The following is a 19,029-nucleotide window of genomic DNA, read 5'->3' as shown; positions in this document are numbered from 1 at the left end:
ATGGTGCTGACAACTCCAAGGCTGTGGATTCAATGAGAGCAGTTCACTGAAGGGACTCCATCATCCTTGCCAGTCCCTTCTAAAACAGAATATTCTGCGATTTGGGTTCTGATTTAGCTTAGGATATCACTGCGCATCCTGTCACTGAGCACCACAGAACAGAGCCCGGCATCATCCTCTAAAACACCTTGGAAATATTTTAATAGATGTGATCCCCTCTCCCCTTCCCTCCTCCAGCCGGCCCCAGCTCCCTCAGCCTCATCACAGAGACGCTCCAGTCATCTCACACCTCCGCAGCCGCGCTGGCCTCTTACTTTATTTAATATTTTAATTTTTTAAATAAAACTTCGCATTTTCTCGCCAGTTCGCAGAGAATTCTCCGCGTTTTCCCCCTATTTTTCCCCATCCTCGCCGTGTCCCCTCACGTCCCGCTCCGCCGGGCCGCACACTCTCGCTATACCCGACACTGTGGCCTCGCTTTGAAGAGCGTTCTGCCCTTTTTGCCCCATTTGTGCCCGTTTTGCCCCATTTCTACCCGTTTTTCCTGGTTTTCCTCTAGTTTTCCCCATCCCCGCCGTGTCCGCTCACGTCACACGCTCGCTGTCCCCGACACGGCGGCGCCGCTTTGAAGGTCAGTTTCTCCTCATTTCTGCCCCCTTTCTGCCAGTTTCTACCCATTTCTGTCCTTTTTGCCCCGTTTCTGCTCTTTTTGCCTCATATCTGCCCGTTTTGCCCCGTTTCTCCCCGTCCCCGCCGTGTCGCCTCACGTCCCGCCCCGCCGGGCCGCACACGCTCGCTATACCCGACACGGCGGCCCCGCTTTGAAGAGCAGTCTGTCAGTTTCTTCCCATTTCAATCAGTTTCTCCCAATTTCTGCCCCTTTTGCCCCATTTCTGCCAATTTCTCCCATTTTCTGCCAGTTTCACCCCATTTCTGCCCGTTTTGTCCCATTTTTGCCCGTTTTGCCTCATTTCTCCCTGTTTTCTCCGCGTCCCCACCGTGTCCCCTCACGCCCCGCTCCGCCTGGCCGCACACGCTCGCCGCGCCCGACACGGCGCCGCCGCTTAGCAGCGCGTTTTCCCCATTTGTACCCGTTTTTCACCATTTCTGCCCGTTTTTCCCCTATTTTCCTCCCGTCCCAGCCGTGTCCCCTCACGGCCCGCCCCGCCGGGCCGCACATGCTCGCTGTGCCCGACATGGCGGCTCCCAGCGCGGGGCTGCGCCAGCGCCGCCCGGACCGGGCCGGAGCCCCCGATGGAGCTCCCGGAGCGGCCCCCGCTGCATCCCCCGAGCCCCCCGAGGCCGGGCTCGCTGCTGCGGCCCCGCCGCTCTCCCCGGGCACCTTCTGGCTGACCCGCATCGTGCTGCTGCGCTCCATTGCCTTCCTGTACTGTGAGTGCCGGGCGGGCGCTGATCCCCCCGCGCTGTCCCCGAGTGGTGCCCGGGGACGGCTGGAGCTGTGCCAGGGAGGGCTGAGGGAGAGCAGGGAGAGGTTTTGCCGTTTTCCCATCCCCCGAGGGTGCTGGTGCACTGAGCAGGCTCCCCAGGGAATAAGCACATTCTCAGAGCTGCCAGAGGAGCCCTCCGCTCCCAAGCACGTGGTGGCATCCTTGGGGATGTTACAGGAACAGCGGCTGGACCTGACGATCCCTGCAGGACCCTCCCACTTGGGAATATTCTATCATTTTATGATCATTGTGGATGATCATAAAATCTCTGCATATTCCTTGATTCTCTTCCTTCCCCGTCCCACTTTCCTGGTGGATTGGGGATGGCTGGATGGGGTTAGTGATGCTGGAAGCTGGTGGAGCTGGAAGGAGAACTTTGCTCACACCACGAGGCTGGCACCTCTCAGCAGAGCTGCTCGGAGCTGTTCATCCTTTCCCTTGAAGCTGCGAGCTCGCAGTGCAAGAGAGGAACTCTGTCCTATAGCAGGACTGCAGGGACAGATGCCATCCCCGGGTGCCAGCATCACCAACAGCCAGGACCTAGAGTCAACATGACCTTAAAATATTCCACAGTGAAAGCAGTTTCCAGCCTCTGCCGTGCTCCTTCGCCTCTTGCTTTGGCACTGAGAGCTGTGCTCACAGCCCACTGGTGCTCTGCTTAAAAATATTTACAGTGAAACCGAAACTGACAAGTAACACACTACGGTACAAATTCTAAACTTGCCCCAGATTTGTCCACAGAATCGTTAGAATTTGTAGCCTGCCAGCCTGCTTAGATTATTTTGCATCAAAACCATGCAGAAGTTGTAGTTTCGTATGGCTTTGACACGCGCTCTGGTTCTAGTTTGGTTTCAGCTCTCAGTGAAATGCGAGGTTATGACTCTTTCAGTCAAAATGAAAGCGATTTTGATATTCCCCCGTGTGTAAATCCAGGCTGCTGAGTTTCCCGTGGCTCAGTTTGCAGTTTCCTTATGAAAAACTGATTAGTGCTCTGTGCTGTGCCTTCAGTGGAGGCTGCTGCTGCTGCCCAGGGTGGATTTGGGGTGATAAATGTGCCACACCTGGGACCAAAGGGGTGTTGGGGGTGGGAAGGGAGCAGGGGCTGGCTGGAGGGGTGGGAATTGGTGGAAATCACAGGTGTGGGACCCTTGTGGTGAGTGGGACACCTGGGACAACGAGGATCTGATTGGGTTCAGGTGAGTTACAGGTGGAAGCAATTGAAGCTGATGGGCTGCAGGAGAAAAGGAGGCTGGGAGGGGCTGGGCCAGAGGGTGAAGCTGAGTTTGCAGGTTGGTGAGTGGATGTGGGCTGCTAAAAAAAGGGGGATAATTCTTTGTGGTGGTTTTTTCAAGTAGGAGAGAGGAGCGAGAATGGCTGAAAGTTGTGGGGAGACCCCAGAATACCTCTATAGTGTGGGGTGAGGAAACCTTTTGGAGAGTGGGGTGGCAGAGGGAGAGTTTGGAGTACTGAAGCTGTAAGGAGCAGGGCAGGAGAATGTTTGTGTCCCTTGTTAAGGGAAGAGGTGGAGGAGAGGAAAAGTTCACCTGCTTGTTGTGCAACTTGTGCTTGGCTGCACTCAGGCCCTGGGGAGTTCTGCTGCTGCCTTGGGGTGAGCCAAATGAACCAAAGCCAGGAAGCTGGGCCTGCTTTGAGACAGGACACATTCCTACAGGCAGCAGGGCTGAGGCTGGCAGTGCAGGAGAGGTGCCCCACAAGAATTTGTGGGGTGGAAAGTGCTTGTTATGTGCGAGCTGGAGTTGTGAGCGGGCAGATTCCCCTGGATGCTCCAGTGGGAAGGAGGCTTTGCCCTTTGATCTCTTTGGAGTGCCTGGCTTTAAAAACAGCAGAAAACAATTCTGTGCCTCAGTGCCAAGCTGCTCTTGCAGGTTTTTTTCTGGAGATGGAAGCATTTAGTGTGACAGCTGATTTTTCTCCCAGACGCGGCGATTCCGCACACACCGAGGCTCAGACTCGCTGAGGAGACGGTTGATGCCGTTGTGACAGTTTGACATTCCTCAGCCGTGGGATGGTTTCCCCCCTTCTTTCATTTCCCCCTTTCATGTGTAACCCTTTCCTTTCCCATTTCTCTGGGGGGGGGGGATTTGTGTTAAGGTGTTGGGGAATGTGGTCAGGGCTCAGCTCTGGGAGCTCAGGGATTGTTCCACTCCTGGGTGGGAGAGTGAGGAACCTTGAGGATGGGGTGGAGAGAAACACGGTTTGGGGTGTGCAGTGACCCCAAAGTGTGCTCTGAGGGCTTGTCGCCTCCTTCCTGCCCCCACCCTGTTCCCAAGGGGGTGTTCATTGCCTGCTATGGTATGGGAGAGGTTTTCCCTGAGGATTTTCCCGTGTGGAAGGAGGACAGGCAGAGCAGGGCAGGTGTGGAGTGTCCCTCTGTGTGCGCTCCCCCTTTGCTTTTGCTCTCCTCTTCTTTTTTTGTGTCTTTTGAAGGGGTTTTCCAGAAGCAGCTTGAGCCTGGGAAGTCCCTGGCAAAGCAGCTCCTGTGAGAGGCAGGTTGGAAATGGGAGGTGGGAGAAGATCTGAGGGTTTGGAGAGGTCAGAGACCAACCCCACCTGCTGCTGGCAGGGAAAGTGGATCCAGCTGAAAGGGCTCTGTGAGGTTTGGTCCTTACAGCATTGTCCTGTCCCTCTATCACTTGGAAATGGTCTCTCTCTGTTTCCTGGTGGCTCCTTCAGGTCCTAGAAGGCCCCAGTGAGGTCATCCCAGAGCTTCTCCTCTCCAGGTGAACAAGCCCAGCTCTCCCAGCAGAGCTGCTCCATCCCTCTGCTCATCCCGGTGCCTCCTCTAGACTCTCTCCAGGGCCCTCCCTGTGCTGGGACCCTGGAGCTGGAGGCAGCTCTGCAGGTGGGGTCTCACCCGAGCAGGGCAGAGGTTTGGCCAGATGTCACTTGGAGATTTGCAGCTTTTCCACCCTGGTCTTACCCTGTGGCAGGGATGGGATTTTTGGCAATACAGAAATACCTTGAGGTCTTGTTGGAAGTGCTCTTACAGGTAAATAGCTGGTCCCAAAGCTCTCGACAACAAATATGCATTATTTGCTCCCTTCACCCTCCTTCTAAATCATTTCTAAGTGCTCTTTTTGGGTGATTACCATCATCAGATTCCAGCTGTAGAAATGTCAGTAATTAGATACCACCCTCCCCAATCTCAGCCAGGCTCTGTGGAGAGCTTTGAAATAAAAGCTATTATTTAAATCCAGTTTATCTTCCTTCTCGTTATGTATTGTTTAATAGTATTTTCTTTCCCCAGCGCCAGAGCTACGGGAGGTTCAGGCTCCTTCTTCCTCACTGTGAAATCCAAAGCCCTCTCGGGGGGTTTGGCTTCCTGTAGGCTCCTGGCTCTCCCCGGTGTCCTTCCTCCTCTCTTTCTCTGCCATCTCCCCTGCCTTCCCTTCCCTCAGCTTTATTCACAGGCTCCCAGTAGCGTTCAGCCTGCCTGCTCAGGGTTAGAGAACATCTCCAGGCACTTTTGATGCCCTGAGAGGTTTTATTGCAGCTCAGTGCTCCTTGGCAGGGCTGTGCAGCACCAGCTCTGGGTCCTCTGAGCAGCTGCATCGCCCTGGAATGGGAATAAAAAATAACAAAAGTGGAGAAGGGAATGTCTCTCCCTGTCTTCTCCTTGTCCAAAGCCCCTTTGGAGCAGAGGGATCTTCCCAGGGCATCCTCCAGCTGTGGGCTGGGGTGGTTTTGGACAGAAAAAGCTTCCCTTTGGGTCTCAGGCTATTTCCACAGCTTTTCAAACAAGGAGGCAGCAGGGAGATAAGAACTTCAAACCCTCCCCTCGAGCAACCACCCCAAAGTCTTCAGCTTGGCCATGAAAGACAAGGAAACAAAAAAGATGTTAAGGGCAGAGCACTCTGTGTGGTTTCTGTGGGTGCTTGGCTTCACCCTTTTGCTCAGTGCTCTGCTGTTGTTGCTTCTGTGTTGCAAAACTTTGCAGGGGAATTCATCAATTGAAAATTTATTTGATTCATTTCTCTGGAAATAAAACACCAGGAATATTCTGCTCTTTCTTCTTTCCAGCAGTGCAACCTCAGCTTGCAGCATCCAGCTCAGGGCCTGTTCAAATGCCTCCTTGGGTCAAAGGGGCACTTGATAAACTGCTCCAGGCAGAGTTTGTGTGTGTGTGTGCAAAATGTAGTTCGGGTTTCAGGCAAACCTCTGTGCTCTTGGTTCAGTTCTTCTTGTGGTTTGGGCATCAAGGAAAAGTTAAGACTTCTTTTAACAAGAGGAGGGGAAGACAGAAAAAGCCATATGACCGGAAAGTTTTGGATTTCACATCCTTAAATCTTTCCTGAGCATGAAAAATGGGATTCTCTCCTTCTCCCACCATGACAGTCTGAGCCTGGACTGAGGGAAAGGAGCTGAGGTGCCAGGGAAATCTGGATGGAGTGAATCCCTTTGGATGGGGATGCTTGGGTGGTGGTTATTGGTACCAAGGGGGGAGATGGGAGGCTGGGAGGGGGGAGAGTTAATGGAAAAGTACAGTGAGGCACCTTCTGAGGTGAGGATAAGTATGGAAGGTCTATTAGCAGCCCTGGTAATTTGCATGTATTATGTAAAGCTCAGCTGGCAGCAAGGAGAGCTCCCATGTGAGCTGTCAGAGGCTCGGCAGTGGGAGGCAGACCTGGAGCTGCTCTGTTCCCTCCACCTGCACAGCCCCAGGAACGGCACATCAGGTGCCACAGGGGGCTGGGCGCTCCCAGATCCTGGAATTGCCCCTGGGAAGGGAAGCACAGGCAGTGAGCCCAGGGTGGTGGGGTTTGTGCTAGGGCTGGAGGTTTGGAGGGTGCAGAATCTCAGGGAAAAGCCCCAGGAGCAAGGAGAGGTGGGGCAGTGTGTGCCCCAAGCCCTGCAGGGTGGTGATGGTGCCACTCAGTGCCCAAAGTTGAGCTGGAAGATGCAGAGTGAAAATCCCCAAACATGAGGCCACAGGGAGAGAGGTTCCAGAATAAGGATTAAGGAGGAGGAAGGAGCACAGGCTTTGGGGGAAAAGGGATTTTTATACCCCCTGACCAAGCCACACTTCAAGGGAAGGCTCCTGGAGAAGGCAGCAGGGTCTGTTACACTGAATTTTAAGCTCCAGTTTCTCTGGGCTTCAGGGAGAGGAAGCAATGACAAGCTGATAAATAACTTCCCTTTTTCCCTCCTGGGTCTGAGCATCTCCTGTGCTCCTGAAATCCTCTGCAGCTTCTTTAGTTTCAGCTCTTCCCCGTGTCCAGCAGCACAGGAACTGCGGCCTGGGGGGGAACCTCAGGAGATGGAGCAGGGATGGATGAAGGTGGAGCTGGACGGGGATGAGCCCACCCCAAAGACGCTGCGGATGGGTGGAGAGGGAGCCTGAGCGATCCCAGAGTGAGCATGGGGAGTGTCCAGGAGAGGGAGCTGGACCCGGCACGGAGCTCTGGGAGTGCGAGCATCACCTGGCAGGTGATGGATCAGACACAGCTGGAACCGTGGGGTTTGCTTGGGGGCACGTGAATCCTCCCAAAATCAGGGCTGGTGCTGCGTGGTTTTCATTGTGGGTGGAAATCCCAGCAGTGGGAAATGGGAAAACCCCTTTGGAGCCTGAGCTGGGCCATCCAAAATGTGCATTTCATGACAACCATTTCCAACCCATCTTTTACTGTCAGCAGGGTTCTGTCCATCCAGTGTGCACTGTGCTGGAATTGCTGCTGTTTGTTTTTCCTAATTTACCCTTTCCTTGTTTGTCTCGTGCACAGCACAGGGGTCTAATTTGGACTTTTTTTAGGCAAAAACCTGCTCAGCATTTATGGGTTGGGGCAGCAATTCTGGAGCATTTAGAGGTGAATTTGATTAGCACTTTTGGAAAACTGTGCAGCAAATTGCAGTGTTAATCATGGGAAATCAAGCCACGGGGTTTTAAGGCAGAACTGGCTTTCAGCTGGCTTTTTTAAAGCCAAAAATGAAGATATTAAGCTATCTAAAGCTCAGAAGAATTATTTCATTTCTGCTGGTTTCATGTCAGGCTTTCTGATTACACAGTTGTGCGGAGCTGAGTGTTGGTGGAAAAATATGGGTAAAATAGAAGACACTTAATTTGTGTCCCGGAACTGATCCTGTAGTGTTTGAATCAGCTTTTCTCATGTCTCTCCCTATCCATAATTGAGGAAAATAACTGAAGAAAAATGTCTTTTATTTGTAAAATCATTCACTGTGTAGAAAAGATGGATGGGAAGAGACACAACCCATTAGCTCCCAACTTTATTGTGCCATCCCTGGGGTTCAGGATCTTGTGGAATCAAAGGGAACCCTCCCAGTGACCTCTGCTGTGTGCTGCTGATGACTTTTAGTGGTTTTTAAATGAGAATAAAACCCATGGCTGTGTGCAGAGAGCTGGGGGAGCGTTAAGTGGATTAAGTGGAACCCACTGGAGACCTTTGTCTGGGGAATGGGACTTTCAGTCGGATTCCCTGGGGCTGCAGACTTTGGGTTGCTGCTTCAGACTTCAAAGAAATGGGAATTTGGGCTCTGATTTCACACAGCCTCTCCCCCAGTGCTCCCAGTGAGAGACACCAGATGAACACCAGGGTTGTTGTTTGCAGAATGCCAGCATTGAGATAAGGAAGGAAACAGATTTGATCATTAACCAAGGAAGATTGGGGAGGGGAACAAATTGGCTTTTTCCAGGAGCTCTGGTGCTGCTGCCCATGACGTGGCTGGTGTTTGGGTAATGTTTGAAGGATGGGTAAATTAGTGGATGCTGCCTAATCAGGAAATGTTGGCCTTCCTCATTTTTTATTTTTTTCCCTGAGACATGGAGATTACTGGAGTTACAAACTGCAAATTGGTAACTGCAGGAGATGCCTAAAATATGAGATAATGCCTAAAAACTGCCCAACTTTCTCTGTAGGACATCAAATGCTAGGTCTATGAGCTGTAATTAAATTGCTGATGTGCTGTTAAAAAAAGCAGCTGGCTGGCCTAAGAGTGTCCAGCAGCAACACTATAAATGGGACAGCTGCAAGGACATGGAAAAGGGGGAATTCAAGGGGTGGGGAAAATTGTAAGATTTTGGATTTCCAACCTTCCAGGGTGTGAGAGGGTGCAGAGAGTCAGAGCTGCTGTTCTGGGCAGTTGTGGTGGTGAGCTGTGAGCTCAAAGAATTGAGGGTGCTCTGAGCAGCTCTGGGGTCCTCAGCATGGGAAGGAATTGGAGCAATTCCAGAGCTGGAGGCAGGCTGGGAGAGCTGGGGGTGCTCACCTGGAGAGGAGAAGCTCCAAGGAGAGCCCAGAGCCCTTTCCAGAGCTTAAAGGGGCTCCAGGAGAGCTGGAGAGGGACTGGGGACAAGGGATGGAGGGACAGCACACAGGGAATGGCTCCCACTGCCAGAGGGCAGGGATGGATGGGACATTGGGAATTGGGAATTGTTCCCTGGCAGGGTGGGCAGGCCCTGGCACAGCTGTGGCTGCCCCTGGCAGTGCCCAGGGCCAGGCTGGAGCAGCCTGGGACAGTGGAAGTGTCCCTGCCCATGGCAGGGGTGGGATGAGAGGATCTCCAAGGTCCCTTCCAGCCCAAACCATCCTGGGTTCTATGAACAACTCATTATTGGTGTAGATGAGTTTAAGCTATCTAATTAACAATATTTTGATCTATGAAGTGTTTTCAATACAAGGAAAATATTCTGGTACTGGGTAGATGCCCACGTAATGTTAAATAAAGGTGGAGATCTGTTCTCCTCCAAAGCCAAGTCAGGATTTACAGAATTCTTTTGCCTGCTGCATTGTGGTTCATAGAAACCACAGAATCCTGGGATGGTTTGGGTTGGAAAGGACCTTTAAAGATCCTCCAGGTGCAACCCAGGGCACCTTTTGTTGGGCCCTGTAGTGACTGTGTTGGGTTTTAATGGAGAAAGGACTTGGGAATAAATTCCTTCCAAGAATGACTTCCCTAATTTTGGGTTCCAGTCCTCTCCCTCATCCTGGGTGATTCCTCACACAGTTTTTCCCTCTCTTTTTCCCCTGCAGTTGTGGCCTTCCTGGTGGCCTTTCACCAGAACAAGCAGCTGATAGGGGAGAAGGGGCTGCTCCCCTGCAAGCTCTACCTGCAGGATGTCAAGAAATACTTCAAGGGCAAGGTTGGCCTGGATGCCCTGAGCTATGCCCCCACTCTCATCTGGTTCCTGGACTGGTCTGCCATGGACAGCACCCTGGACTGCCTGGCCCTGGCTGGCCTGGCAGGGGCAGCCTTTGTGCTGCTGACTGGCTGTGCCAACATGGTCCTCATGTTCCTGCTGTGGCTCCTCTACCTCTCCCTGGTCAACGTTGGACAGATCTGGTGGGTCCTCAGTCCCTCTGCTCTGCTTTTCCCTCGTGCTCTTTGTGGTACACGTTGATTTTTCCTGGTGCAGTTTGGGTTTGCAGTCTAATTTGAGATTGCTTCTCACCAGATTATCCCTGTAGGAATATGAGATAAGGACAGCACCTGGCAGGAATGATTTATGGGCACAAATGATTTATGGAATGTCTTAGCTGGGATATCTGCCCTGAGTTCTCCTTTGCTCATTGGTGCAGGGTGGGATTTGATGATCTTCGTTCCATAATTCCATCGCATTCCCTGACATTCCACACTGTTGTCCCAGCTGTGCAGTGCTTCCTCTCATGGTTGTTGAAGGGAATTCCCTCAATCATTACTTTTAGGGTTTTTTAGGGTTTCTCAGTTTTCAGCTCTGTCCAGGAGAGAGCTGCAATCTGTGTTTCACACTAAGCACAGAAAGTTTGTGGGGGGAAAAGGAGACACCCTGACTCCTGTAAGTCACCCTGCTGCAGGGGAGGCTGTGCTGCTGAAATAAAGGGTTTGGCTGGTTCTTGCTGTTGTTCAGGTCCCAAATACATTGTTTGAGAGAGGATGAAAACCCCAAATCTCATCAGGTCAGCCCCTGAGGTGCCTCTGCTTGCAGCTGAGCTCATGTGGAGGGAAAAGCTTCTGCCATCAGGAGGTGCCCAGGGAGATTCTTCCCAAATGTTCTGGCTTTACAGCAGGGCACCTTTTCCCCAGATGGGCTCAGTGGGTTTGATTTTAAGGGTTTGCATGTGCTGCCCCATTCATTCCCATCCTGCTGCAGCTGGAATGTCAGTGGGTGAAGGAGAGCACCCTCTGAAAAGCTCCATTCTCTGAGCTCTTAACTCAGCACCAACCCAAAGCTGGGACACCAAGCCACAGAGCTGGACAAATAACTCAGTGGATGGTTTTCCATTGCCTGTTCCCAAATTATTCCAGGATTTCTTCTCTGTTTTCTGGATGTTTTAATGTGGAAGGGCAGGAATTCAAGCATCCTCCTGCTCTGGCTTCCAGGGGTACAGGAGCAAAACCTGTCTGTGATCCTTGACTTCCTCCTCTTTGTGTTTCTGTTTGGAGGGGAGAAGGGAAAAATCCCAAAAACCTCCCCCTGAAGCTGCCAAGGTTTTGAGGCTCAGCTCTGGAGCTGCAGTGACTGCAAGGCTGGAGGTTTGATCTGTTAATTCCTGGAGCAGTGGGATAATTAAGACAGGCTCTCTTCCTTAGTGCCCACAGCTCTCTGGAGTGCTCCCTGTGCTCGAGAGCTCTTGTAGTTTTATTATTTTTAAAACCCCACCTGCAGTGTGGGTTTTTTCCATGTTTTGGGGCAGTGAGTGCTGTGCTGCTCCTCTGCTCCCACTTTTCCTGGCATGGGGGGTCCTGGCTCCTCTGACATCCTGCAGAACTCCTGAAGTCTTCCCAAAATAATTCCAGTTGTGCCTGGTGAGCTCTAGATGGCTCTTTTGGCACTTTTTAAAGGAAGAGGCAAAGGGTGGGGGGTACAGAGAGGAGCCCTTACCCAAACCCCAGTTCCTGAGCAGGGGAAGCTCAGGGATGAGTGCTGGGGTCCCCTCCCAGCTCCAGGACAATGATCCTGGCAGGAATGCCCCTGGAGCCTGTTGTGCTTGAAAGGAACTGACTCCTGATACCTGAGATAAGGCTGGATTTATTTTTTCCCCTCCTTTGCTCCTTGAGATTTGGGGGGTGAAATTTAGCCTGGTGTACAACAAAAACTCACCAAGAGGAAAGGTGGGATTAGAGGTGTTCCCTCAGCTGCTTTTCCTCTTAATTTCAGTATTAATCAGGAAATGAGGTGGAAGAGCTGAGGGAGAAGACTCCAGCTCATTTTCCATCAGATCCTCTGGAATAACCCAGGTTATTCCAGTGTGACATGGAACTCCCAGGACAGAGGGGTGCTGGCTGCTTCCAGTGCAGGGAAACAAAAGGAAAGAGCAAGGCAGGGCTCACTCAATGCTCCCTGTCCTTCAGGAGTTGTGGTGCTGCAAAGGGAGGGGCTCAGAGTACCCAAAATCTGCAGTATTGGCTTTAAAACCAAGGCTGGCCCTAAAACCAAGGCTGACTTTATAATTCCTCCTCACAATGGTTTCTAGGTGGGGTTAGATGGGGCAGTGATTGTCTTGCTCCCAGTTTGGGGCAGGCTGAGAGGCTTTGATGGGTTATGTTGCTTCTCCAGAGCACCTGAAGGGGAGCCCAGCTCTCCTGAACTGGGGAGGGCAATGCCAGGCATTCCTGGCTGGAGTGATGAGGCAGCCCAGCAGAGGGGTCTCTGAAATGAGCAGGAAATTCCTCCTGTGGCCCAAATATATTTTTAAAATCCTTTGTGGCTGAAAATAAAAACATTATTTTGATTTTTTTCGTGCAACCCTGCTGTCCCTATCCACTGGCCAAGCTGGGCTCCTGTGAGCCACCCCTGTGGGCGCTCCCCATCCACCAGGATCCTCTGCTGAGCCTCCCTGGGAAGCCCCTCCAGGGCAGATGCAGCAGGATCAGCAGGAATAGAGCTCTCTTCTCTAGGCCAGAGAGGCACAATTTATTCCTTTTATCGCCCTTTTGTCTATTTTAATTTTAAATGTCCCTATTTGTTTTGGGCTGCTGAAGGAGCAGCTCTTTCAACTGCTGCCCAGCTGGCTTGGGCTCAGCCAGGGGAAGCTTCAGAAGAGCAAAGTGTGGCCTTTGAAGGGCAGGACACATTCCCTGCCTGCCCTGGCCCCACCTGGCAGCTGGGGACAGCACAGCTGAGGGTCTGAAACCCCTCAGAAATCTCCTCTGAGCTGTTTGCAGGATAAGGAGTGTTTGGGCAGCCTAAAATCTCCAGAACCAGGCCCAGCTTGTGTCCCTTGGCTTTGCCAGTTTGTTGTGCTTGACTCTCAGCAGCCTGCAATGAGATGCACTTTGGTGGCTCTCACAGTGAAGAGACCTTGCAGAGAAATGGATTTATTTTGGTGCCTGGGAAGTGTGGGGTGGGGACTGCTGGTGCTTTCCACCTTGAAATGTGGTGGTTTTGTCATGCTGGGTTTCCCAAACCAGCTGTGGCTCTGTGCAGACTGAACCTGGATATGTTTGGGGTCAAGGCCACCCACGTGATGGTGTCACACTTCCATCAGAAGCTCAGTGTGTCTGCCTTAATATACTGGATTTTTTTTTCTTTTTCCCCATCTGCCACTTTGAACTTTTTCCTTTTGAAGTAGGAGACTGTCAAGAAGTTCAAAATCTGCCAGGGCAGAGGAATATTTAATATCTGACCTGTTGGGTGAAGTGCTGAATCGTTATGTTCATTTTAACCTTGATTATTCCTGTCATTTTTGCAGTTGTAAAATAGGAGTAAAGTGGTGGTAGTCAGTTTGAGTCGAGTAGAAGCTGTTTTAAAAGATTTTTGTGGGAATTCCTTGTAGCCCAACATCCACTTTGCAGCTTGTCCAGAGTGCAGCTCCACTGGTCCCACACAAATAGCTTTGCCTTTCTCCCCACTTCCTCCTGAATATTCCTATGGTGGGTTTTCATCCATTTAAACAGGAATATGGGAAAAGCTTGGTTGGTTTAATCAAAATTCTCATTGCAGGTGACCCCAGGAAGGCTCCATTTGTGGTGTGGGATTGTGTTTGTGGGGATGAGCAGGACAAGCTCTGTGGGAGAGGCTTCCAGCAGGAATTAAATCAGTTTTGTACCAGAATCACTAATGCACTTCTAAAATGACTGAGTAATTCTGGGATAAATTCACTTTTATCCCCCAGTAAGGTGTCTCCAGAGAGCTATTACATTTTCTTATAGAAACAAACTTTTCAGCTACTCTGCCACTGATCTCCTGTTTCTTCTCCTGTTGTTTCCTCCCTTCCAGCATTTCCAACTGGCATCTGCAAACCCTTCCTTCCCCTGGGTTATTGTGTTCCCAAAGCTCATTGCCCGTTGTCAGACAGCACAGATTAAAAAAGAAAAAAAAAAAATATAGCTGGAATTATGGGATTTTAAATCCTGTTGCCTTTATTTTCATTCTAGATTCTGGTTGAGTTACAAGAGCTCAAGGGAATAAGTTAAACAAGGCAATAAATAAAATGTTATAGCATGAGGTGGCTGCAAGGTTCTTTTTAGTGGAGTCTTCCCTTGTGGAAAAGAGTGGTGCAGCAGGGATTTGGGGGGTCAGAGAAGGACCAGGCAGGGATTTGGGGGGGCCAGAGAAGGACCAGGTGGGATTTGGGGTCCAGAGAAGGACCAGGTGGGATTTGGGGCCAGAGAAGGACCAGGCAGCTCCTTTTTATCCTTCAAGGAATATGAAATTTGCCCTTTGAAGCCCAAAATATTGCCCAGAGTGGAGGAGGTGCCTCAGTTTCTGCCCCCAAGTTCCTGGTGGTTTTTCATCTTTAGCTGCTGGAACAGAGCAGCTTGAAAGTTTCACATTAAAGGAGATTTTGGCAGTTCAAGTGTGCAGCGGGTCAGGCAGGCTTGGCTCTGGGCAGGTGGTTTAATTGCAATTAATTGAGTGTCCTCAGGAGTTCATCTGCAGCAGAGAAAGGGGAAGGGCTGGAGTGTGGTGGAGGGTTTGTTTTATTCTCATTAAAAAGCACCTGAACCATGCAGGATTTAATCAGGGGCTGGGTCAGGCTGAGCTCCTGAGCTCAGGAGATGCTCAGGGAGTGTTTTCCCTCTCCAGGAGCATCTGAGTGGCCATGAAATGAACCTCTTCCAGTGCTTTTTCCTCTGATTTTTTCCACCTTTGGGTTCTGAGACTTTAGGTGCTTTGTCCAGAGTGATCCAGCCTGGTAAAGGTTGGAGGCAGGTCTTTGAGCTCCATACTCCAGGTTGGAAAGCAGCCAGGGTGTGAATCAGGGCTGGATTTTGCAAAACATTCCCATTTTTAATCACTTTTGTTTGTGACCCTTTGATGGTGACAGCATGAGAATGTGGATGGGATCATCCTGGAGTGGTTTGGGTTGGAAGGGAATTTTAAAGATGATCCCATTCCACCCCTATCCCAGCTCCATCCTCGGCCCATCCTAGGGGAGCCCTGTCCTGAGCAGCAAATTAAAAATCCCCCTTGGAGCTCCAGCAGCCCAAGGCAGCAGGAATCAGTGGATTTTTAAGCAGTTTGGATAATTCAGGAAGATTTTTTTCTATGAAGAAAAAGGGGTGTCACTCCTGTGGGATTGTGTTTGTGGGGATGAGCAGGACAAGCTCTGTGGGAGAGGCTTCCAACAGGAATTAAATCAGTTTTTGTACCAGAATCTCTAAGATGCTTCTGAAATGACTGAGTAATTCTGGGATAAATTCACAGTAAGGTGTCTGAACAGTCAGGGGCTGTGAAGAAAGGAATGGCAGCCTGGGTGTCCTGGGTTTTATCAGGACACGTGGGGAGTTCCCAGGGATCAGTGCACAGGCAGGAGTGGATGTGGCAGCTGTGCTTGACAGGGTGACCTTGGCAGGGGCTCCCCATCAGTCTCTGTCCTGCTTTATCATGTCTGGAAGTGATGCAAGCTTGTACTGAGGGGCTGTAATTCTTAACTGAGACCAGCTTTCCCTTCAGGTTGGATGTGGAAGCAGAAATTCCTGTTGTGCCTGAATCCAGTGTCCAGTTTTGTGTGTTAAAAAGAAATATCTTTAGATAAATCTCATTACCCAAACCACCTTGGTGCCTTTGCTAAATTGGAGGTTTTTAGAGGCTTGTAAACAGAACCCCTTTGGCAACCTGGCTTTTTCCCAGCTCTCCAAAATACCCCAAAAACAACACCTAGAAAAGTCAGAATATCTCATTCCTTAATCAGGCCTTGGCAGGGAAGCTCAGGAATTTCTTTGTTATCTCAGCCTCGCATCCCTTTTTGCTGGGAGCTGCCCTCCCTGTGTCCCCAGCAAGAAAAGATGATCTCTGCAAACATCAAGCCAGAGTTGCAGGATCTCAGGGGGTCATCCTTCCTGCCCAGGAAGCTGCTTTTTGGCACTTCCTCCCCGCCCAGAAGAGAGGGAATGGATCGGTTTCAAAGAATGCTGCGAGCAGCCCTGAGCGCTGGGGATGACACATTAATGAAAACAAAGATTAATTCCATGTGACACCGCTGCCTTGCAGCACAACTGGGAGCTAATGAAGCTAATGAGAACCATATTTGGGCTGAGAGATGGAAATTGAATTGTGCCTGATGGCAGAAATGAATTACTGGATGTTTCCCCCCCACTCCCAGCATGAGGAAGGTTTTCCCCTCCTTGCCCTGGGTTGGGGTTGGGATTGGGGTGGGAGCAGCCCTTGAGAGGTCCCAGTGGGGTCTGCTCAGGGTGGGCAGCAGGAGCTGATCCGTGGCTGGATTGGTGCTGCAGAGCTGCAATGTGGGAGGTTGCTGGTCCTGGGTGAGGTGGGTGCAGGTGGCACTGGGCAGTCCCAGTCTGCAGAGGCCAGGCCCACAGAGATCCATTAATGCAATTACAATTATGCAATATTTATAATGCATAAATTCATTATATATAAAAATATTATATTACATATGCAATATATATGCATTTATGTTGCATATATATTATATGCAGTAGAAATGCCTATATTTATATGCGTTTATTTTAAAATGCAGTTAAAGGATTCCTTCCTCTTTTAATCAACCAAATTACTGACACCCTCTTTTCCTGGGATTTTGCCTGCAGAACCTTTCTGCTGGTAGCAGCAGGATCACAGCAGTGCTCAGGGGGTGATTCCCCCTTGTTCTGGGTCCTGGATGTGTCCAGGCTGATCCCGGGGTTTCCCATCAGTGTCCAGCTGTGCTCCTGCTGCTGGGGCTCACGCCAGCCCAGGGATGCTCAGCCTGGCCTCTGATCCTTTTTCCCTCTCCCTGGGTTCGGCGTGCAGCTCCCAGTGGGATTCCCAGAGCTGCCACCTGCTCTTGGCTCTGGCAGCATTTGACCAAAGCAAACCCCACTGGAGCCTGACAAACTGTGCAGCCTTTAGAGCCGTCTGTGACTTTGGGAAGGAGCATGGGCAGAGTTGCTGAGTGCTGTGCTCAGCCTCATCATTCACATTTGCTCTCCTGACCTGACCTTGCCAGACTGATGTTTTATATCACAGTGTGATGTTTTGGGAGGAGCCAGGTGGGTGCACAGGGTGGGACATCCCATTCCTCACCCCTGCTTGGCTCCAGCCCTGCTCAGGTGTGACCGTGTTCACAGGGGTGTTCAGGTGAGAGAAAGAGATGAGAATGTTTACTCCATGTTCAGGAGGCTTGATTTATTATTTTATGATATATATTACATTAAAACTATACTAAAAGAATAGAAAAGAAAAAGTTCTCATCAGAAGGCAAGGCTAAGAATAGAAAGGAATCAAAAATAAAGGTTTGTGTCTTGGACAGAGTCCAAGCCAGCTGGGCTGTGATTGGCCATTAATTATAAACATGCAAGATGGGCCAATCACAGATAGACCTGTTGCATTCCACAGCAGCAGATAATCTGGTTACACTTTGTTCCTGAAGCCTCTCAGCTTCTCAGCAGGAAAAAATCCTAAGGAAAGGATTTTCATGAAAAGATGTGTGTGACACCCAGGTACCTTTTCCCATCACGAGGAGCCAACCTCCTCCTGCTCCTCATCCTTTATTTTTAATGCTAGCCCCATTCCTCCCATTTCAGTGTGGATGTTGTAATTACAGAGCACAGAATCCCAGCTTTTAGAGCTCTGTGACCACAAGAAAGTGAATCCAGAAACCAGACTGGTTTCATTTGCTCCCATTCCAGCTGATTTCCTCCCCCCACCATGGCTGTGCAGTGCTGAAGGCTTGGCAGGGACCAAAACCAGCTGTCAAAAAGGTTTCTTACCCCCACACTTTTAAGTTAATGATATTCTGAAATTAATGGTGCACCAGGCTAATCCTGGATCTCATTTGGATGGATTTTACCAGGGATGTTTCCCAACTGGGCTGGGGAAGTGAATCCCCAGGTCCAAGGAAAAAAGAAAAAAAAGGGGGTGTTTTTCCATCCTGAGTGTTTACAGCTTTAATTTGGTTGGTATATTGTGGTTTTCCACGAGCTTTCAGTAACTTTTGGAAGCTGTGGATGAGCTTTTCCACTGCTCAGAGCCAGGGAAGTGGCAGTGCCTGGGTGTCCCCCTGCTCTGGAGGTGGCTGTGGGCACAGCAGAGGCTCCAGCCTTGGCACAGGGGGAAAAGCTGAAGGAGCTGAGTTGGATTAGCTGAGGGAAAATTTAATAAGCTAATTAAAGTAATTAGCTGAGGGAAAGGAGACAGAGCACAGGTGTGTGAAAGAACAGAGAGGTTGGAACCCTGGCACAGAGGGGTTGTGGAGCCATCCCTGGAGGTGTCCCTGGACAGGGTTTGGGGACAGTGGGAGATGGCCCTGCCACGGCAGGGGTGGCACTGGGTGGGATTTGGGCTCTTTCTGACCCAAACCATCCCAGGTTCTGTTCTCTGTCCTGTGTCCCTGGGGACAGGACCAGGAGCTGCTGGTTTGTGTGCTGGGAGGGCAGATCCAGGTCAGGTTTAAGGAAAAGCCTCCTAAATGTCCATGTGGAATAATCCCAGGCTGGGTGCCTGGACAGGGAGGGGAAATCTCAATTTCTGCCTTGCCAGGCCTCTGGCTGAGGTGATTCTCTCACAATCCTATCCTGGGACAGGTGCATTTCCCACATTTTCTGTACTTCCATGGCTTAACCCTTTAACACCCTGCTGGATCTGTGGCAGGTGGCTCATGCACCTTTCCCTGTCCTTGTGTAATCCACGTGCAATATACTTTGAATCAGCAGAATTTCTGCATTTGACAACGTGCAGATCAAAAGTTCTGCTGGTGAAATTTACCCCCAGGCCTGTGATATCAAATCCTTCCAATTTGGGAAGGAAGCTCCCTTTGGTTGCCTGCTGTGACCTGAGGCTGCTCCAGGGCAGATGTTACCCTGGGATGGGGATGGAGATCCATCCCTCCCTGCCAGAGGGGAGACCTGCAGAGTTAAAAAGCCACATTCCCAACCTTCCCAACTCACAGTGGAGCTCCCACCTTGTGGAGACCTCCTAGAAACCTTTTGGGAACCAAATCCTGGTGGGGAATAGAAAACATGCCTATACCCATAACTTTTCCCACATCCCAATCTCCGGAGCCCAGGGAAGGAGAGGGATTTGTGATGGAATATCCAAGTTGCCATCTGGGATCACTTTCCATGGGGATGTTCTCTGTGGGGAGCAGCAGTGGGAGCTGTTAACACCAGCTGCAGATTTAGGGATGAGCAGGGAATTCTCCTCCCTGTGGGAATTCAGCTGGAAGGAGCTGGTGGTGTT

The 19,029-nt window shown here is 50.7% G+C and overlaps 1 protein-coding gene across 1 annotated transcript; it reads left to right on the top strand.

Annotated features, from left to right (window-relative positions):
• The first annotated feature begins 1,196 nt into the window (after positions 1-1,196).
• Positions 1,197-10,390, top strand: LOC134426432 (lipase maturation factor 1-like). The gene is made up of 3 exons (XM_063171442.1): positions 1,197-1,392; positions 9,455-9,764; positions 10,387-10,390. Exons 1-3 carry the CDS (start codon positions 1,197-1,199, stop codon positions 10,388-10,390), a joined length of 510 nt encoding a protein of 169 aa, XP_063027512.1.
• Positions 10,391-19,029: the final 8,639 nt, after the last annotated feature.

This window comes from Melospiza melodia, chromosome 18, assembly GCF_035770615.1.
Source record: "Melospiza melodia melodia isolate bMelMel2 chromosome 18, bMelMel2.pri, whole genome shotgun sequence".
NCBI lineage: Eukaryota > Metazoa > Chordata > Aves > Passeriformes > Passerellidae > Melospiza > Melospiza melodia.
Note: the sequence above shows the minus strand (reverse complement) of the source record. Positions and strands in the feature narration are given on the sequence as shown.